This window comes from Macrobrachium nipponense, chromosome 31, assembly GCF_015104395.2.
Source record: "Macrobrachium nipponense isolate FS-2020 chromosome 31, ASM1510439v2, whole genome shotgun sequence".
NCBI classification, from domain to species: domain Eukaryota; kingdom Metazoa; phylum Arthropoda; class Malacostraca; order Decapoda; family Palaemonidae; genus Macrobrachium; species Macrobrachium nipponense.
In genome coordinates, this window is record NC_061093.1 from 61,915,599 (window position 1) to 61,938,688 (window position 23,090).

At 37.2% G+C, this 23,090-nt stretch overlaps 1 protein-coding gene and 1 long non-coding RNA gene across 2 annotated transcripts in view; one reads left to right on the forward strand and one right to left on the reverse strand.

The window, feature by feature from the left end:
- LOC135207039 (coiled-coil domain-containing protein 186-like) overlaps window positions 1–11,065 on the reverse strand; it is a 45,289-nt gene extending 34,224 nt beyond the window's left edge. Inside the window, 6 exon segments of the mRNA XM_064238667.1 lie at window positions 32–151; window positions 372–509; window positions 2,054–2,236; window positions 6,441–6,531; window positions 7,400–8,125; window positions 10,984–11,065. Of these exon segments, the coding sequence (XP_064094737.1) occupies window positions 32–151; window positions 372–509; window positions 2,054–2,236; window positions 6,441–6,531; window positions 7,400–8,067 (1,200 nt within the window). The 5' untranslated portion in view covers window positions 8,068–8,125; window positions 10,984–11,065.
- An 8,004-nt stretch (window positions 11,066–19,069) lies between these two features.
- Window positions 19,070–22,520, forward strand: LOC135206572 (uncharacterized). The gene is made up of 3 exons (XR_010312788.1): window positions 19,070–19,253; window positions 21,079–21,153; window positions 22,395–22,520. It is a non-coding gene; the product is annotated as an uncharacterized LOC135206572 (long non-coding RNA).
- Window positions 22,521–23,090: the final 570 nt, after the last annotated feature.

Consider the following 23,090-nt stretch of genomic DNA (forward strand, 5'->3'; position numbering starts at 1 on the left):
AAGTTCAAAATTTATAATAACTGAATTATACCTTATGAGCATCCATCTCAGATTTCAGTTTTGTCTGTGCCCACTTAATCTTGACTTCTCTGCTGCTCACCTCTTCTTTTAACCTTTCTATTTCTCTCTGGTTGAAATTATTTTTTTGTACCTGGATAGAGTATTAATATTTATAAAATTTCATAATGATTAGTAGTATTCAGATTGTATTTAATCCTAATTATCATAAGTAGCATATTCTATACAATAAAAAAAACACCATTAATATGTATCAAATTGGAACTTTAAACATCTGAAGTCAGACTCTACAAAACATTAATATAGTACTTGTCTGAAAGTCTTTGGATTTAGCATACAAATATTTACCATACCTTTGTATCCAAAGTCTGGCACAACCGGGCTCTTTCTGACACCAACATTTTGTTCTTATTTTGAAGTTGCTCTCTCTCTTTTTCCATATCCTTGAGTTTTTTCTCAATAACCTCCTTTTGTTTTCTTGCAACTATTACCTGAAAAAACATTTAGCATGAAACGTATATACTGTAATACTCTAGTATGTACATGCTACATATTGTATTATTATTATAAAGGATTAGTTTATCCAGACCTCTGAGCCTACTACATATTGTAAAAGAATACACTAAATCATTTACCAACTACAGTAAAGAAATTTGAATGAAAATAATGCGAGAGCGAAAGTCATCCACTTTAGATTTTTTAACAACTATTAAGGGATTTTGACGTAGGAAAATTCTATTTCTGGGCGAGGAAGCCATGTCGCCCAGTGAAATACGTTCCTTTAGCGCTATTTCTTATCAACATAAGTAAAGCAACCAATCATTCACACAGCTGAGAAGCACTAAGCTAAAAGTACCAACAATTGATCACAACAGCCAAGAGAGTACCATGAAGATATGGGAGATTATGACAATATGTTAGATGGCAGGATGGATTATACAGTATACCGGCACCATTGCTTACCTAACGTTCCAAAAACCAGTTACCAGCACCATTTGCTAAAAATAATCAATTTTCAGTTATCGGCAATTTTCACTTATCATCAAGCCATCAAAACGGAACCCCCACTTTTAACCGGGGACTGCCTGTATACCATCTCTTTTGATAGTTATTTAAAAAATGTAAGCTTCAGCAATTATGATTCTAGATTACTTTACCTATATCTCTAAAGAGCAAAACCAGGAATAGTAACCATATTAATCACAGAATCATGCATTCAAGAAACCATTGCCAAACTAAGTTTAGTAACATTATTATTATAGCTTTCGATACAGTACGTATACAGTCACTACCAAATTTATGAACAAGTTACGTTCTGGAAACCCTTTGTACTCTGAATTGTTTGTGATTTGTTTTTTAATATTCAGTGCATTCTTTTTAATGTTTACATTCTCGAGTTAACTCGAGATTCATGGATGTTATTATTTTCACTGTAATTTTAAATCATGCAGTATTACAAAGAATTACTTTGGATGTTACAAAGATATAAAATAGAAAATACAATTAAGATTCATGTAACATTCAAAATGTAGTATTTTTTCCATACTTTGAAAGTTATGAACTTGGAAAGAATTTTGCAAGAGCAGCATCTGACATTGGAAGTTCACAAAGTAAGCAAAGCACTCTGGCACCTTTACACAAAAATACAGTTTCCTATGGAGGGAGGAAATATAGAAAATGGAAATTAAGTAGGAATATTTTATATAAGAAAGAATGAGCATTAATGTGAATGTAAGGAGAATACATGGTAATTACTCGCGAGAATACTCAGAATAATCAGGGAAGAGTTTAAAGGAACACTTTATTCTTCATCAGGTTCTGTTCTTTGCAAAAATTCTTACCAGTAGAACTGGCTCACACAGCAAAATTTATGCATGGAAAAGGGGAGTGTTCAGAATACAAAGTTATTTGTGACCCTGTCTAGTCTTTTCTGAATGTTCATAGATAGGGTGGTGACCGAACCAAAATTAAGTGTAATTACCTGTAGCATAAATATCATAATAGTATTTCATAAATATGTAAGACTACTACACACCTCTCTCTCTGATGTAGCATACTTGATGACCATTGATTCTTTATCTTTGTTTGCTGCCTCATATTGCTGAGTCATACGTTCGAGGCGTGTTGTTAATTCAGAGCGGATCTTTATATTTTCGGTCATGTAATTTTCTTCTGCTTGCTGTAATTTTGCTTGCCAATTGCAGATATCAGCCTGTGCCTAAAAGAAAGGAAAGTTTCTGATTTCCAAAATGATCAATAAGGTTCAAAAACTTAAGACTCATGTCTGATCGTTAGAAACTATAGCTATGTAATTACTCGGTAGTAATTTTTTTTATATGAAATTAAAATATGTCCCCACACATATGATTAACTAACATACTACTTTCTTTTTGCATACTTACAATAATAACAATATTCTTCCAAAATAATAATAATAATAATAATAATAATAATAATAATAATAATAATAAAAATAAAAATAATAATAATAATAATCTAGGATCACATTCGTGTGATCCTAGAAACGGCGCACATATTAAGAAAAGTGATAGACTCCTAAGGAGGCAGGATGCAACCCGGAACCCCACACTATGAATACCACTCAGTCGAATTGGAGGACTGTGATAGAGAAAAAAATAAATAAATAAATAAAATAATAATAATAATAATAATAATAATAATAACCCCACACTATAAATACCACCCAGTCGTCCAATTGGATGGGACTGTGATAGAAAAAAAAAAAAAATAAAATAAAAAATAAATAATAAATAATAATAATAATAATAATCTCCTCTGCTACTATATAGGTGCAGTCAGAATTACTACCGTCCAGCTTAAATCTAGGTAGTATCTTTGTAAGGGCTTTAGGCATGGTATATAATGTCACTAGGGTTGGGACATGTCATTTTAACCTTCTCTTTTATCATCATTGTTTGAAAGTATGGATACATTATAATAATAATAATAATAATAATAATAATAATAATAATAATAATAATAATAATAATAATAATAATAATAATAATAATAATAATAATAATAATAATAACCAACAGCCTGAGATTGGAGCTACAGAAGCAAACCAAAGGAAGAAATGGACAAGAGAAGGAAAATAAGGAAATATGGAGATGCTACATCAGAAGCAACCCGACGGAGAGAGGATATAGAAGAAGGTTGGTCAACATCTGGAGATGAGGATAACACCCCCCAAACAGAGCAGAGGCTGGCAGACCAAGTAAGGAACATAAAGAAAAAGAACTTGCTCTCCCTACAGAAAGAGAAGAACTGGAAAGGGAAATGTCACACGACAACGAATTACACGAGGACGAACTGAGAGACGATGCACAGAAGACAACAGGATGATAGAGGTATCAAACAACGACACACGAAGAAACACCGACGAAGTAACAGAGAGGACGGAATGGGTAGAAAAGATTAGACAATGGATGGAGCCAGATACAGAGAGAACAAAGATCCCCTCCATGAAAGCCTAAAACACTGAGAAATTAAGGGAGAAAACAAGTGAGGTCAATGAAATAATGGCCATAATACACACCACCAGTATCACAGAAACAAATAACTTGGCATATGCAGGAGCAAGATTAGTAGCAGAACTGATGGGAATTCGAACACCAACACCACCAGCACAACCAACCCAACAGAAACCAAAACAGCAACCTCCTTGGAAAAGGCGCCTGGAAAAGCAAATCATGGTGATGAGATCTGACTTGAGTAAGCTGAAAGAGATGGCAGAAAAAAGGCTAAGAAGCAAGAAAACAAGGGAGGAACTCAAACGAGAAATACAAAGTACATGAGAGGGGACTAAACAACACAATAGAAGATGTAAAACAGAGGCTTAAGGCCAAAGCACATAAGATCCAACGGTATATGAACAGGAATAAGGGAGACCAACAGAACAAACTATTCGGAACCAACCAGAAAAGACTATACAGCCAACTAAGAGGGGAAGACAACCACCAGAAATTCCTGAAGCCGAACCAAGTAAGAGACTCTGGGAAAACATATGGAGCAATCCGGTATCACACAACAAACATGCAACATGGCTCCAGGAAGTCAAGGAAGAAGAAACAGGGCGAATAAAACAAAGATTCACAGAGATCACGACAGACACAGTCAGACACCAACTAAAGAAAATGCCAAACTGGAAAGCACCAGGTCCTGATGAAGTCCATGGATACTGGCTCAAAAACTTCAAGGCCCTACACCCACGAATAGCAGAACAACTCCAGCATTGTATCTCAAATCACCATGCACCCAAATGGATGACCACAGGAAGAACATCCTTAGTACAAAAAGACAAGAGTAAGGGAAATATAGCCAGTAATTACAGGCCTATCACCTGCCTACCAATAATGTGGAAGTTACTAACAGGTATCATCAGTGAAAGGCTATACAATTACCTAGAGGAGACAAACACCATCCCCCACCAACAGAAAGGCTGCAGAAGGAAGTGTAGGGGCACAAAAGACCAGCTCCTGATAGACAAAATGGTAATGAAGAACAGTAGGAGAGGAAAAACCAACCTAAGCATGGCAAGGATAGACTATAAGAAAGCCTTCGACACGATACCACACACATGGCTAATAGAATGCCTGAAAATATATGGGGCAGAGGAAAACACCATCAGCTTCCTCAAAAATACAATGCGCAACTGGAATACAATACTTACAAGCTCTGGAATAAGACTAGCAGAGGTTAATATCAGGAGAGGGATCTTCCAGGGCGACTCACTGTCCCCACTACTCTTCGTAGTAGCCATGATTCCCATGACAAAAGTACTACCAGAAGATGGATGCCGGGTACCAACTCAAGAAAAGAGGCAACTGAATCAACCATCTGATGTTCATGGACGACATCAAGCTGTAGGGTAAGAGTATCAAGGAAATAGATACCCTAATCCAGACTGTAAGGATTGTATCTGGGGACATCAGGATGGAGTTTGAAATAGAAAAATGCGCCTTAGTCAACATACAAAAAGGCAAAGTAACGAGAACTGAAGGGATAAAGCTACCAGATGGGAGCAACATCAAACACATAGATGAGACAGGATACAAATACCTGGGAATAATGGAAGGAGGGGATATAAAACATCAAGAGGTGAAGGATACGATCAGGAAAGAATATATGTAGAGACTCAAGGCGACACTCAAGTCAAAACTCAACGCCGGAAATATGATAAAAGCCATGAACACATGGGCAGTGCCAGTAATCAGATACAGCGCAGGAATAGTGGAATGGACGATGGCAGAACTCCGCAGCATAGATTAGAAAACCAGGAAACATATGACAATACACAAAGCACTGCACCCAAGAGCAAATACAGACAGACTATACATAACACGAAAGGAAGGAGGGAGAGGACTACTAAGTATAGAGGACTACGTCAACATCGAAAACAGAGCACTGAGGCAATATCTGAAAACCAGTGAAGACGAGTGGCTAAAGAGTGCATGGGAAGAAGGACTAATAAAAGTAGACGAAGACCCAGAAATATACAGAGACAGGAGAAAGACAAGCAGAACAGAAAAATGGCATAACAAACCAATGCACAGACAATACATGAGACAGACTAAAGAAGTAGCCAGCGATGACATGTGGCAATGGCTACTGAGGGGAGAGCTCAAGAAGGATACAGCTCAAGAAGGATACTGAAAGAATGATAACAGCGGCACAAGATCAGTACAATACGAAGCAAAAGCCCTCCACTGGAGCCTGTGCAAGAAACACCAGCTACCTTGCAGTAATAAGTGGTACAAGCACCAACCTGAAGGAGTGATAGAAATCGATCAGGCAAAGATCCTCTGGGACTATGGTATCAGAACAGATAGGGTGATACGTGCAAATAGACCAGACCTGGCATTGATTGACAAAATCAAGAAGAAAGTATCACTCATTGATGTCGCAATACCATGGGACACCAGAGTTGTAGAGAAAGGGAAAAAATGGTATGATGAAGTATCTTAGACCTGAAAATAGAAATAAGAAGGATATGGGATATGCCAGTGGAAATTGTACCCATAATCATAGGAACACTAGGCACGATCCCAAGATCCCTGAAAAAGAATTTGGAAAAACTAGAGGCTGAAGTAGCTCCAGGACTCATGCAGAAGAGTGTGATCCTAGAAACGGCGCACATAGTAAGAAAAGTGATGGACTCCTAAGGAGGCAGGATGCAACCCGGAACCCCACACTATAAATACCACCTAGTCAAATTGGAGGACTGTGATAGAGCAAAAAAAAACTAAAAAATTAAAAAAATGACAATGATAATCTTACATTTGCCAAGAATTCTAGTTCCAATACCATGCCTAACACTGAACAAGTTTAATGACAAACCAAATGACTATACTAGTACTGTATCTGCAAGGCTCTTAAGTGAATATGTACTGTGAACTTACCTGTGCCAGTGATTTTTCGAGTGTTTCAATCTGCAGTCTATATATTTCAGGAGAATTATCCGCTTGTAAACGATCAACTTCATTTTCCAATCTGATGATAAAAACAAGCAGGTTATACTATCTTTACTTTTAGAAAATCAAATAATTCACAAAAACATCTGTAATATGGCATAAACTTCAAGATAAAAGGCTGCTGTAACCCATTAGCATCCCAATTCTCGCACACTTCACATGTATTCTGTGGTGAACACTGCTGTTTCCTGCAAGAAAGTCATATAAGAAAATGAACAATCCAAGAAGTTAAGTTAGAAAGGGGACCAGTTTACAAAAGATGGGGCAGGTGGTCCTTAAAGGAAATCCGCAACCATCCTGAAGGACACGGACTACCCAAGACTCTGACATGTCGCACAATGGAACAACGGGCATGCCACTACTTGTTATAGTTGGATAAGAAAACTGTCTTGTCAGTATCTCCCTCAGTTCATCATTTTATCTCAACTTCAGGCTGAAGAAGGAGAGGGTGGTCAAAAGGGATGGAAGGTGCAATCCGTCTGGCCTCCCAAGACACGGCACTGGGCCATGTGGCCCAAATTTCACACATTCATTTGAAAGGGTTGGAGAGAGACTGGTCCCTTTCCAAAAGGTTTATCTTTTATCAAGGCTTCAAAGACTGTACATTCCAAGAACCTAAGAATGTAGGTAAAATTATTCAGCTCTAACTCTTAAAAAATGACAAACTGATATATATTTGCAAAACTGCCATTTCAAATAATATACTGTTTGTAATGGGCATTTAGCTACAGATTTGGCTATTAAAAGTTATGCGAGTACATCAGTGACCACCACACCTAATATTTACTCTAACAATACACACAATTTTTTAAACTATATGCAACAACATCACTTTTAAAGCTATGTGCTGCTACTGGCAATATAAAAAGAAATATCATTTGCCTTACCTTTCCTTTACTTGATGTAGAACATTACACTCATCCAACATGCTCGTTATGATTCTTATAAGATTTTCTTTGGATGTTGAGGAAAAATCAACTTTCCTAACATCACTCTCATACATTGGGCTGGAATTTGTACCATTTTCTTCTGTAATAGGAGAGGAAGTCTCACTGCTCTCAAATGGTGAATCAGATTCCGTTTTTGAGGCTTCAGCAGCATTGGCAGTACTTTCATATTCCACAACACTTTCATCTTGTAACATATTATTTGCATATGGGAAGAGCACTTGCTCATCTTCACTGTCACTCACTGCATTCAAAAGCTTAGAACCAAAGTCATTACACAGACTCTCCGGCCCAGTTTTCAGATGAGATAAAGGCTTTTCTTCAGAATCTATTACAGAGGCACCATTACTATCAGAAGAAGACATTTCATTAACAGGACTTCTGGGACTTTCAGTATCAGTTCTAGATGAAACTACAGCAACCATCCCTTCTTTGCAGGTAGTAGATGGAGATTCAGACATGGCATTTCCTTCTGAAATACCTATTTTGGATGGAATTAAATCCATGTTATTTGTTCCATAATCAAGTCTTCTTAACTTTTCATGAATGACCTGTTCTTCATTTTCTGATCCTGATTTAGTTTGGATATCAGAACATCCTTCATCCATGGTGAACAACCTTTCATACTACAAAGATATGTTTTCTAAAGAGACATACTGAGGTCATCTGAAACAAAAGAAAAAAACTGCTCTTAAAGATAAACATAAGAGGAAGGGTAAATTTATAACCTTCAAAAATATTACACAACTTTCATGAGTTTGGGCACTGAGTATACAAAGGTGTAAGATATAAACTATAAACAAAAAGCTTTCTGCCTCATATATTTTTATATGCTGTCATGAGACACCTACTTTTCATAAAAAGTTCCTATTTGACAGTTTCATTAGGAAATTTTTCAGATAAGTTTACTCCTTAAATTAAAAATGCAAATTCCAGATAAAAAAAATTATGTACTACACGAAATAGGAATTTTTAAAATAAAATTCACTTTTTATATACTTAGCTCTCTCATATAGTAGCTACATTCCCCATGTCGGCAGGAGGATGGTAGAGCATGAAAACTAAAAAGTTACTGTAATAGGACAATTTACTATGACCTGTCTACCCTTTCAGATTTCAGTGTCTATTGCATTCCATTTTAGTTTTTTCTCCAGTCACTTGAGTGGGGAGGTTGGGGGAATACATCAGAGGTAATTTTATTATAAAATGTAAATTTTTGAAATGAACCTTACTTCTCTGTTATGATAGCCAATTCCTGTGCTGAACCAAAGTGAGATGACAAAAAATAATAACCTTTAAGGGAACTAACAAAATTCCACTAAGAATACGAAGTTCATTCCCTAATGATTATAATCCATCTGTGTTAACTCTATCTTGAAAGAGGATCTAAAGAACACTGAAAGTGGTTGATAATGCCAGCACATCATGGAATTTTACTTTCAGGAAAGGTAAGAAATAGAGTCTAGGTTTTTGTTCCTACAATTTGCATAAGAGTTAAGAGTACTTCTGAGTTTGATCAGTGCAGCAACATCCTTGAAAAAGGGAGACTGTGTTACAGTGTTGAAGGCAGTGACATGAGATGGGAGCAACTGAGATACCGTTGGTGACACTTGAATTGAACAATACAGGCATTATGATGCCGACCTCTCCTCTTCTACAGAATTATCATAGGCTATGTTTTACAATTATTTACTTGTACTGCACGCTCCATTGGCTAAAAAAAAAAACTAAAATGACCAACATTTGACCACTGTCTATACATCCTGGAAGAAATTAAACTGGCATATTATTGTTATTACTATTCTGTCCTTTGCTCTCTGTTAGAAAAATCACCAAATTCCTATTTCAATCATCAATTTAATACTACAGTATTGATTAGAAATTTATCATAGCATACCTTAACCACCTTGATACCCTAAGCTAGGTCCAAATTGAAGAGTAGTACATGGCCTTGGGACCAAGAGTCAATGATAGTAATTTTTATAGCCTTCTGCTTGTGTTTTTGTTTAAGTTTATGCTTTTTGTTCATGTTCATCTGCAGGAGGCTCGTGACCAGCCCTGTGAGAGATAATTCAGTGTCTGGTAGAACTATTCGGTGTGGCTATGGAACCGACAGCTGGTTTGAGACTTTCCAAAGCTATGTATCCAACACTTAGGGAAGTGTTCTTTGTTACTGTGCCGACAGTTTTGTTTTTTTTGGGCATAAGCACATGTATTTTGTCAGATCCGATACCAGAGAAAAACATTACTCAGATTGCGACTTATAAGATAACAATCCTGGCCACCCCGCTCCACCATGGCTAATACGGTGAAATTGTGACCAGTAGACACCCCTATAACGTTAGACAACACACAAGTTCTCGCGATAACACTAGCTGTTGGATACATAGCTTAGGAAAGTAAGAAACCTGCTGTCAGTTCCATAGCCATGGCGAAAATTATTTTCATAATATAATAATTAAGGGGCTTATGCTACACACGGCACCAATTATACACCTAAACTGATAGATACTGAACTAGTAGGTGCGGATAGGTTAGGTCGAACACAGGGACACACCTCATTTCGTCAGCAATCCGGTTCTTCACCTACCCCATTCGTCACCCAGAATGCTCCATTGTGAAATCGGTTTCGTCACCATTCATACCCAATATCCTTAGACTGTGATAATACACCTCCAACCTTATATTCTTTTCTCTCTTGTGTTGTCTGCCGATAATCACTAATTGGGGCACTCGCTGCAGTATTTTTGTGGGCTTAATGTTCCGCTGAAATTATGCAACGTTGTAAAGAAAACGTAATAAACTGTTTTTTTAATGTCCTCCAAAACAACTTACATAATTATGCTTCATTGCAAGACAAACGTAATAAGATGGTATTGTTTTCAGGGTAGATCTAGGTAATAACTCCGCGTTGGGTATTTGGGTTGCTTATTAACACTTTGCCGTTACTTTTGGAGGGTCGACTGTAATTAACCCACAGGGGCCAGTACTAAAGACGGTGAACTACATTTGACGTCCTAATCCCTAGTGGCTGTCATATTCGCAGGACCGTTCCATGCAGGCCGTGCGGAGTTGTTGCCTAGAATTAAAGTTTTTTGTCCACAGAAGCAACTTTTATTATACAATTACATTAAATTAATTAGAATGGGGTGACGAAACGGGTTCGAAAAATGGTGACAAAATGGGCCGATCCCGAACACAGTCGAGGTGGGCGTGTATTTTGCCCGGATTGGTATTAATAATACAAATACGGTCTATGCGCTTTTTTAATTTTCTATAAGCGTTGACTTATCTAGTTAACCTAACCAAAACTCCAATATAGTGTAAGCTGCTACAGTTTTGCTTAAGGCCTTGGAAAACAGGTCTCCGGAATATCACGGGGAGGGCTGGCCTAGGCAGCCTTGTCTGCCTAAATTTCAAGGTGACCCAGGCACAAATGAATGAAAATTTTGATCTCTATGTATGCCCGTTTTTATAAATAAATGAAGTTCCTAGACGAAAAATAACCCTGATATCAAGTTTACCTGTTTATTGTTCCAGATGATGTATTGATATTGACCTGGATCATCTGTTACGATTTGGTCGTTGACAGTGTGTCAAAATTATTTCCGAGTTAAGGAAGTTATCTTGAGTGTAAATTATGGTAAAAATGGTAAAATATGTTTAAAAACATGTTATATATGATTGAAATATTATTTATTTTTTCTTAAATAATGTTTAATATCACAAAAAAATATGAAAATTTGGATATAGCTTTAATATCTTATCTGTAATATAATACGTGTATAAATAAAATTGTAGTTCTATCAAAGATATCTTTTTCTTAAGACATTCATAGATCTCCAACAAAATAAACAGACCCTTTATGGTTACTTAAATTGAAGTTAAGAGAAATATAGGTCCTTCTCGAAATTTTTAAAGGAAATTTTATAGCAGCAGAGTATAAATATTATATTTTCATCACAACAAATTAAAACTCAAATAATTTAGAGGAAGAGCAGATTTTTTGTCATGTGTTATGCTGGCTAAAGGCTGTCTATAACAAAGCTGGCAAATATACTTCTCATTTCCCGAATTTTACGTCAACAAATGTTTGTAAACATTGGAATCAAATTACAATTATATATCGTATGTTCCCTAACTGGTGTTCAGTAGTAGTAATTGGAATGCACAGAAAGAACTATGATCTAAGTTACGGGAAGACTGATACATTGAAGTCATTCCTTTCAAGCTGAATCTCATATGCACGTACATATATTATATAAATATTCTTTTTGGAATTTTCGGAAACGTTTTACAACATAATTTAGTTTGATATAACTTTGAAGATGGGATAACGTTTGTTGTTGTTCTTTGTTTATCTTATAAGGATATATCTTCGAATCTTTAATCTTTATTTGGCTGTCCAAAATTCTAAGTTTATGGAAAAGCTACTCAGTTTCATATACATTCCTTTTCAGACTATTAAAAAACTACAGATTGTGGAGTTGTTTCGAATTTATTTCGAAGGGCCTATAATATGTGACAGTAATATGAAGCACTTTAAAGAAAATGGAGAACGTATTATGGAATAAAAAAAAAAAAATCTTTTAAGGATAATGAACGCTTTTCCTGTTGCCCACACATGGCAAGGCAGAAACTTTCTCAATATCAAAACGTTACCCAAATACTAAGCTACAAAGATAATTTAACAACAAATTCATTTTTTCGTGATAATACTTACACCCATACCATACAGGAGATGGGTTAACAATAAATCCAGGTACAGAACCCACATTTAATAAGATTATGCCCCGTAGGGCGGTAGCGCCGTCAGTGGACTTCATGCGGTGCACTGTAGGCATTACCTACTTAAAGTTCTTTGCAGCGTTCCTTCGGCCCCTAGCTGCAACCACTTTCGTTCCTTTTATTGTACCTCGTTTCCTATTACTTATCTTTCTTCATCTTACTTTCCACTCTCTCCTAACACTTGATGCGAGGGTTTCCTCCTGTTACACCTTTCAAACCTTTTATACTGTCAATTTTCATTTCAGGGCTGAATGACGTTAAAGGTTCCAGTGCTTGCCTTTGGCCTAAATTCTATATTCAATTCAATTCGATAAGATTGGATACAGCAGAATCGATATCAACTTAATAAACCAGCTGTAGATTTTATCCTTATTTCTGAAGCAAAGGCCACGGTACCAATCTTGCCCGAGGCTAGAAGCACTTATCATTTATAATATTCCCTTTTCGTTTACGGTTATTCCTAAAGTATATAGCTACACAGTGACTTCATATCAAACGATATTTATGGTTTGACACTTATAGAGATAAAAAGACCTCCGACATATACTTAATCACACGTTGATATTTGATAATGAGGACTGGTTTTCCTTGAAAGATTGTAACTTTTTTTAGAATAAATAACTCCGCTAGATACCATCCAGTGTTAATGAGGTCCTTCCAGTAATTATACGTATATATATATATATATATATATATATATATATATATATATATATATATATATATATATATATATATATATATATAATACATATACTCGTATGTGCATGCTTAAAGTAAGCTGGCACACACCCTCACACACACGCTATATAATCATTCTCTTTTTAAAAACAACTCCCCGGTTAGTAGATTATTTTCTTCAGGAATGGTTTATGACTTCTGAATTTTTAACCAAGTCACTTCTGGTCTGGTAATGGTATCCTGGTGTTTTTTACAATGAACCGTCTTTAATTGCCACTTATCGAAATGCATAATCAGGGGACGGGGAAGTGTTGCTTTCGTTAACATCACGTCGTCGTGCGGAAGTGTGTATCTTTCTTCTTCTTGGAAATCTTACATGGCTGTTACAAGGGCCAGTTGCCATGGGGAAAGAGCCACTGATATGCTTAGGTCCATGGACGTGTTTTAAAGTATGTAGTAATTAAAGCCAAAGTTCGAGGTCTCTGTGACTAGGTTTTACAGTCTTGACATACTGTTAGATACCCATGAAACCATACCAGTCCAGTGGTCCGAAGTTCGGTTCTCGGCTCGGCCAACGAAGAATCAGAGGAATTTATTTCTGGTGATATAAATTCATTTATCGATATAATGTGGTTCGGATCCTACAAAAAGCAGTAGGTTCCGTTGCTAGGTGGCCAATTGGTTCCTAGCCACGTAAAAACATCTAATCCTTCGGGCCAGCCCTAGGAGAGCTGTTAATCAGCTCAGTGGTCTGGCAAAACTAAGATATACTTAACATTTTCCACTGAAACTAGAGTAAAGATGTCACTTGTAAAGAGCGTATATACTGATGTAGAAACGTTTTAAGGGAGAAAATCCACCTTAAAGATCGCTTTGATTTACTCTTCAGAAACTCCTGTAGTTTAAATGTGAATAATATTAAACTCCGTCCAGACAAGAATACGTGAAACGGGTTATGAAAATTATTCCTGGTTCGGGTGTAATTTCTTGTTAGCATGAAGTAGGACATTTTGAAAATAGGCACATATTGATGCGTAAGATACGTATTCTGCAGAAATTATGATATCAACTGGAACCTACGGCATCTTTTTGATTTGTTGTAGGATTACTTTACGTGGAATTGGATCGCATGCTCCTGATATTGAGGTTCATATTATCTATACCTGCAGATGAGAGCATCTATAATCTCTTTGCTAAACCTCTGATGTCTTTGAGAAACATATGAACTCCTTAGTATAAACTCCTGATTAAGGAATGCTTAATGTGATTCACTAATCCTTCCTTTCCTCAAATTTTCTATGACTCGCCATTAGAAGTCGAAGACTTAATATTAAAATCAATTCTCTGTAAATTTCTGATAACAGTTGACACGAGTACTTCAATTTAATGGGTCTTTCTTAAGCGATAAGGGATCGCGAAACAAGTCAATCTCACCTCTGTTACACTCGTCATCTGTAAACTTCAAAAGTTTGAAACCTTGGAAAACAAGAGCAGAATCAATTTGATAAACAATTCCTGGTATGTTACCGTTCGCGAGACAACACCAACCTACAGCAGTTAAAATATTGACATTCTTCGACGCCAACAGCTCCGGGGTAACTTTAGGCTTCTAAAAACAAAGCCCACCCGACATTAGTCACTGACTTTCCCTGCTTTTCTCATTGGAAATCCACCTCATGCTCTTAAGGGGCTACTGTAGCCTTACAGAATGATGGACGTGTTTGTTCATTCACCTCTTAAACATAATTAACGGGTCAAAATCTTTCTTTCACAATCATCGCTAAATAATTTCAGATAGATGCTGTCCCTTCCAACCCTGCCTCTTCACAACATAATTTCATAGGGGCCCTTGCCATTATACGATGAAATGATTCTATCTGGAGACGAAAGAGTTTCGTCTGATAATGGAACTATAGGTCCTCTGAACAATCCAGATTCGACCAATTGCTCTCTGTCTTATCTGCTGTAAGTTTAGTAGCCATAATATCATGTGGCCTCACAACCTGGCTTTCAAATTTTGTCTTCAACGAAGTTGCTGGTTGATATGCACAAAGAAGGTGACTGTTAATGTGAAAGTAAATTTTCAGCTCATAAAATTATATTTACTTCTCTTATCATATTCCACCCTTTTCATAATAGATCATAATCCCAAGCAAAAAGGAGAAGTATTTGAACGTGAGCTTATGTAAAGTGCAAGAATAAATAAATGCTATAAGGAATATCTATAGTCCTTAGCTGCCAGCATGTATGACAAGTCGCTTTGGAATGTTGTTACAAAACAGCGATGGTTGCTGCCAACTGCAACATACGTATACGTAAAGCTTTGGCCTTCTTGCTTACGAAACTCTTTTACAGAACGCGTTACCTTGCGCGCGTGAGTGAGCTCTTTAGTGCCAGGTCTGTAGTAGCGCGGGCGTCACCCAGGACATTGTGACACCGCCGGGGGGACGGAGTTACATGACGATCTCGGGTTGCCCATTGTGTAAGCTCAGGTGTCACCAGATCACATCGACTCGTATTGCTTTTAAACGCGGGGAAGAAATGGAGCTTTTCAGAGCTCATTCTGCTTGATTATTAGTTTGATAACAAAGAAAGGATACAAACGCACGTTCTCTCCGGTGTGCTTTTCTTGCTTATCAGATGTTTGTTTAATAAAATTGTTTGAATACTGTACGTACACGGCATACATTTTATTTAGCATTAAGCCATTTCATCCAACACATGGCAAGAAACAATTTACAGTTTTAATATTTAATCAACTGATATATTTAACTAAAGTTACCAGAGAGCGCACCCGAAATTATGATGATATTTGCAATTTCGGTGCATCATGGCAAAATCACCTTGAATTTGGAAATGTTTAATATTAATCGAGTGTCCATAACATAAAAACTTAGGGTAATGTGAGGGAATTTCGAGACGTTAAGTCCCGCCTTAATGGGCAATATAATACAAGTTTCAGAAGATGGAATCAAAGTACCACTCATGGAAAGTCTAAAAGTAGTTTCTTATTCGAAGCTACGTATACACTAAATCATGGGGATAAGCAATCATCATTCTTGTCCAAGACTGACGTACGTTATGAAACGGACCAAAACTTATGCTCACTCATTAAGCTGGCTTCTATTAGGGAATCACTGTGGCCAAATGCAAATTACATTGAACTCCCAAGTCTTATGCTGGTTTTAGTAACATTGTTATTTAGAAGAGAATAATCTAATGTGGTGAAGCCACGCTGCCGGCAAGGTAGAGGGCAAATATTAATGCATATAACTGAAAACTTCAAACTTTCATCTATACTACCTGACACGAAGCATTTGCGGTCCCTTTGATTGCTTTATTCCCTTCTAATTTATTTATTGCTCACTTGTGGTGTATTTAATTCTTTAATGAATACATCGTTCACTTTCTGCTTTCTTTCCCCCTTTCCTCTTCACTTTCTGCTTTCTCTCTTTCCTCTTCACTGTCTGCTTTTCATCTTTCCTTTTCACTTTCTGCTTTTCATCTTTCCTCTTCACTTTCTGCTTTTTCACTTTCATCTACACTTTCTGCTTTCCCTCGTTTGCTCTTCACTTTCTGAGTTTCCCCCCTCTTTCCTCTTTACTTTCTGCTTTCTTTCCCCCCTCTTTCCTCTTTACTTTATGCTTTCCCTCTTTCCTCTTTACTTTCTGATTTCCCTCTTTCCTCTTTACTTTCTGCTTTCCCTCTTCTCTTTACTTTCTGATTTCCCTCTGTCCTCTTTACTATCTGATTTCCCTCTTTCCTCTTTACTATCTGATTTCCCTCTTTCCTCTTCACTTTCTGATTTCCCTATTTCCTCTTTACTTTCTGATTCCCTCCCTTTCCTCCTACTTTCTGATTTCCTTCTTTCCTGTTTATTTCCCCCTGGATCTTTCCTCTTTCCACTTTCTGATCCCTTCTTTCCTCCTCTTTTGTTTACTTTCAATGATTTCCCTCTTTCCTCCTTTACGTTTCTGATTTCCCTCTTTCTCTTTCACTTTCTGATTTCCCTCTTTCCTGCTTTACTTTCTTATTTTCCCTCTTTCCTCTTACTTTCTGATTTCCTTCCCTCTTTCCTCTTCAACTTTCTTGATTTCCCTCTTTCCTCTTTCACTTTCTGATTTCCCTCTTTTCCTCTTTCCTTTCTGATTTCCCTCTTTTTCTTTCTACTCTGATTTCCCTTTCCCTTTCCTTTCTTTATTTCTGATTTCCCTCTTTCCTCTTTACTTCTGATTTCCCTCTTTCCCTCTTTCAGTTTCTGATTTCCCTTTCTTTCCTCTTTTACTTTCTGATTTCCCTCTTTCCTCTGTACTGTTTCTGATTTACTCTTTCCTCTTTACTTTCTGATTTCCCTCTTTCCTCTTTACTTTCTGATTTTCCCTCTTTCCTCATCACTTTCTGATTTCCCTCTTTCCTCTTTACTTTCTGATTTCCCTCTTTCTTCTTTACTTTCGGATTTCCCTCTTCCTCTTTACTTTTCTGATTTCCTCTTTCCTCTTCTCTCTCTGCTTTCCCTCTTTCCTCTCACTTTCTGCTTTCTCTCTTTCCTCTTCACTTTCTGATTTCCCTCTTTCCTCTTCACTTTCTGATTTCCTCTTTCCTCTTCACTTTCTGCTTTCCCTCTTTCCTCTTCACTTTCTGATTTCCCTCTTTCCTCTTCACTTTCTGCTTTACCTCTTTCCTCTTCACGGGTTTCGGCTTTCTCTCTTTCCATCGTTCACTTTCTGGTTTTCCTCTTTCCTCTTGACTTTCGGCTTTCTCTCTTTCCTCTTCACTTTCTGGTTTTCCTCTTTCCTCTTGACTTTCTGCTTCCATCTAGGTGGCCCAATCTGCACTTTCTGTTTTTCCTCTTTCCTCTTTGACTTTCTGCTTTCTCTTTTTCTTTCCTCTTCATTTCTTGGTTTTTCCTCTTTTCCTCTTCCCTTTTCCTTCTTTTCCTTTTCCTTCCTTTCCTTCACTTTCTGGTTTCCCTCTTCCTTCCTTCACTTTCCTGGCTTTCTTCCTCTTTCCTTTCTTCTTTTTTTTCCCTCTTTCCCTCTTCACTTTTCCTGGCCTTTCTTTCCTCTTCCTTTTCTTTCCCCTTTCCTTTTGTTCCTTTTTCCCTCTTTCCCTTACTTTCTCTTTCTCTCCTTTCCTGTTTTCTTTCTTTTTCTCCTTTCTCTTCTTTCTGGTTTTTCCCTCTTTCTCTTCACTTCTGCTTTCTCTCCTTTCCTCTTTCACTTTCTGGTTTTTCCTTTTTTCCTCTTTCCTCCTCACTTTCTGGTTTTCCTCTTTCCTCTTCACTTTCTGGTTTTCCTCTTTCCTCTTCACTTTCTGGTTTTCCTATTGCAAAAGTATAAAACAAATACTGTTGGTATTAGAATGATCGTTTAAATCATTGGTAACTAACCTTATTATTACCCCGCCCCTTCTAAGAGTTGGTCCTTCCTTCCACGGCCCCCCCACCCCCCTCTTGCATCTAAGAGTACTACAGTTCCCTCTCAGATTTAAAGGGGAAAAATTGAGAAAGAGTAGCTGTTTCGAGGGATAGGAAGGGAGGTCAATAATTACAAAGCATGGTCAGCCCAACGAGCTGAACTAGAGTAGTAGACTCTATAGGAAAGTAACGTTACAAGGCGACACTTTTGCATTTTTTCATAAACTTCTGAATATTAATTTTCTCACTCTTGTTAAGAGTAAAACGAATATAATTAGAGAATTGAAATTTTTTTTTCTCTAGGGCTCGCGCCTCCCCTGGAAATTGCTGACGCCACTCAGGTTAAGAACTACGTTTAAATGATTGATTTTGTGATATTTAGGAGATAAAGCCACAAAAGAAAGGTACGGAAATGGAGGTGAAGTAAATGGCTGAAATTTGGCTGCAGCTAAGGGCGGAAGGGACTCTGCTAACACCTTTTAGCAAAGCCTACAGTACACCACGTGAAGGGGAAATGACTGCACTAACTTCCCCTCCCTCCCCCCAACCCCATGCAACGTATCTAGGTCTCTATGAGAATGACCGTCTCGATTCCTTCATAACCGAACACCATTTTCACGTATCGCTTTCTAGTAACCCCTCCGTCCGTCTCCATACCCTCAGATCCCCTCCCCCTATCATGATGTAGTTGGTACCACTCTGTATATGCAGCTGGTAATCCGCCCCTCTACTATACCCGTTTCCCCTGGGCATTGGGTTTACAGCCAGACCGCCCAAGTGCCTAGTTCTGAAACTATTGGCAACGCTTTGACACGAGTCCGGCTGTGGTCTCGGACGCATAATATTGTAGTTTATTATAGTTAATTGTGTGTGTGTGCGTGATTTCTGTCGTTCTTTATGAATACCTGAGTAAGTATCTTGCTTACATTATGTTTTGTTTAAAACAATTATTTTTTTAGCGAATTGCAATTTCCTCACGCTTGTATACAAACTTTCGTATGCGACTAGGGCAGTTTTTTTTTTTTTTACTTTGTCTAGGTGGAAGGGAATGAACGAGGAAGTAAAGCTGAGAGAACAGAGATGAGAATGCTGAGGTGGATTATGTGAATATCGCTGCTTGAGAGATTGCAAAATGACGAAATAAGAAGGGTAGGCTTAGTCAAGATTACAGAGGTGATAAGAGTCACGATTGAGGTGGTATGGCCATGTGTTGAGGATGGATGACGAGGAGGGAGTGAACAGGGCTTGGGAGGAACCTGTTAGAGGAGGAAGATCGAGAGGGAGACAGAGAATTAGATGGTGAGATAAAGTGAAGGAAGATATGGAGTGAAGAGGTTTGGTGGAGGATGATGCCTTTGATAGTAGGCAGTGGAGGAGAAGGCGCATCAGGCAACCGACCCCTTAGTGTACGGATAATGGCGGGAAGAAAAAGATACTGTAGAGTGAGAAGGCTTGATAAGATGAGAAAAATGGAGCTCAATAGAGAGGTGGACAAAAGGTTAGCCTAGGCCAAAAGAATGATCAAAGCGCCTTTAGTACTATGGTCACTTGGGAAACGGAGAAACCTAGATTTTTTTGATAGCGTGAATATTTCATTAAGTGTTGGGAGGTTGGAGAGAGGGACGCTGATTCAGAAAGCGCAAGAATGTATGTAAGATAGAAGTTAGAAGCCGAGTATGTTGTGCGTGTGCGTGTATGAATGGTGGGTCGAAGCACTGTTAAGTGGGTCTGTGTGGATGAACGAAGTGGTAAATAAGCTTAAAATTTTTGTGCTAGCTGTTCATTTTCTATGTGGTATTATTTTTTATCTGGAGTGCAGTATCTAAGAGAGAGTAGCTTTATACATACAGTGTACTTGTATATACATATATATATATATATATATATATATATATATATATATATATATATATATATATATATATATATATATATATATATATGAAAAATACTTACTGTTCAGTCAGAATTCCATCCAATAAAAGTAAGCCATAAAAAAAAAAACACACACCAAAAGGGTAGATTTTAGTTTATATTTCCCGTTGAGAGAAACCGTTGTCTTCGAAATATAATGCTGCTGTAACATATATCCTCTTGGTGTTTTTATGGACTACCTTAAAAAAAAAAATATATATATATATATATATATATATATATATATATATATATATATATATATATATATATATAGCCTATATTATAAAACATAATCTTTACCCAAAACCTTGCATTGCTGTGAAGCATTATACACTCAAATTATTACATAAAATAATTTACGATTTCCATTGGTTGCTAGTGTTTGAAGCTGGTTGCTGTTGATAAGCATTTAAAAAATCTATGATCAAACTAACATTTTTTGTTTAATGAATAGCATCTTCTATTTATAGTATCAAAATGATGGCAGCAGACTTAATAAACGTATGATACAAACTCAATTTCTTTTCCAAGAAGCTTAGTAAGGCGAATTATTCATAACGAGCTCGTTTTCCACCGCCCCTTGAAAGGCTCGGAGACATAACGCCCATTAGGGAGTGTGGGTGGAGGGTGGGGGAGGTAGGATGAAACCCCATTATAAACCATCTTAGAGGTCCCCCACTATAACCCTGCCAAGTTTCATGCCCATCGGACCAGCCGTTTTGGCAGTGATTGAATGACAGATGAACGGACAGACAAAACGCCCATTATAGTAAGGATTTTGTTCCTAACGGTTATTCCTTTTTTTTTTTTTTTGCAGAGGAAAGACGAAAATGTTCCAGTTGGTCATAACGCTGCTCCTGACCAGCCTCACATTAGCAGCGCTTGATGACAGGTATGTCTATGACCATTCAAAACTGGTAGTGGGCCATGTTCGCGACCTTTTGTCTTTATTGTTAATTTTTTGAAAACTTGCACGACTTGTAACATTTTTTTGGCTACTAATTAATTTGATGAAGCCTACGGGAACCATTTCTTACACTAAATAATAGTGTTAGATATCTTGATTGTTTATTGATAAGAGGTTGTAGTTATTTTAATTGAATTTTGTTACTTATTTTTGCGAAACATAAATTTACTTGCACCTTCTAGGCCTAGACCATTTTCTACCACATGGCAGAATTTTTGCTCTTTAATGTTATATTACTTTTCGAGAGCTGTTAGTGAGCTTCTTAGTTTATTGATGTAGACTACTAGCAATATACCTGGAATATCTTGAGGAAAAATTTTACGAAAGGTTTCTAAAACACTTTATACTTCAATCACCCTTTCATTTTAATGGAATGTTTAGGAATATTTATTATGCTGACAAATTTATGTGAGTTTGAAATGTGGGTAATAAATTCACAGCATTCCTTAAAGTCAGGGTCAGCCAGCACACACATTCATCAAATATTTGTTGAGTCATAGAAACGATGAAAAAAATTAGTAGTTTGTCTGCTCGTAGAAGCAGATTTATACATAAAAAAGGGAATAATGAATACATTCGTGATTATGTCATCCATGGCGATTACCGTCTATGCATGTGCACCAGAAATGCCGGGTAAATAGTCAAATAGTTATCCTGCCCAGACACGGCTAAATATCCACTTCGTTTAATTAATAAACCAGGCTCTATTATTTAAAGTGATTAGTGGCGTGGTTATAGTAAGATAAGTGACAGTGGATACACATTACACTCATTTCAAAAAGTTAACACACAGGACATTTTGTAGATCCAAGTAGCTAATCCGAACTATTCACACTCAAAATATTGAACAAATGAGAGATATTAAAGAGTGAATTAGAAGTCCTGGGATTAAAAAGGCTATTTTTTTTTTAACAATATCTCTCTAGGCATTTATTTATTAAGCACTTCCAAGATTCAGTTTCCTTACACGAGTTTTTAATCGAAGCTGCTAAGCGACACTGCCACCATCACAACCATCTTGTTTTGGGGATTTTTTTATTTACTGTTTCTGACTTATTTGGTGAATTTTTTTTTATTTGTTTTCGTTTATCTGAACGATTCAGCCACTGATATCCTTAACATTGCTTCGTATAATAACATGTTTGCATTCACTCTCTTGAATCCAGACCTCGCATAAGATGCGACTCGGGCCATCTGCAGTTTACAAGGAGGAGATGGTAAGAACATCACTCTGTCCACGAAGGGAAGAGGCGCTGTGGTCGTCAACGGCGTAGACGTGGCCAATTCCCTCTCCCTGGTAAGTAATACTTTACAAATTTTTCGTCATGTCGTCCTTTCGATGCGTAAAAAAGTTAAGTATATCTTAGTTTAACCAGACCACTGAGCTGAAGTTAAGTATATCTTAGTTTAACCAGACCACTGAGCTGATTAACAGCTCTTCTAGGGCTGGCCCGAAGGCTTAGATATTTTTACGTGGCTAGGAACCAATTGGTTACCTAGCATCGGGACCAACAGTTTATTGTGGGATCCGAACCACACTCTATCCAGAAATGAATTTCCATCACCAGAAATAAATTCCTCTGATTCCGCGTTGGCAGAGTAGGGAAACAAACTTCGGACCACCGGATTGGCAGCCGAGCTCGAAAACCACTCGTCCAGCGTGGAACTCTTTCGATGTGTAAATATTATACATTTTCTTTCCAACTTTTTCATTTTTCAGCCTGGCTTCCGGCATGAGGGTGAGTAATTTATTATTTATATATTTACATTTATTTTTATTCATTTATTTATTTTTTTATTTTATCTATTTTTATTTAATTTGAGTTTCTAACGGTCGTGATTTTCGCTTACTCGGAGAGTAA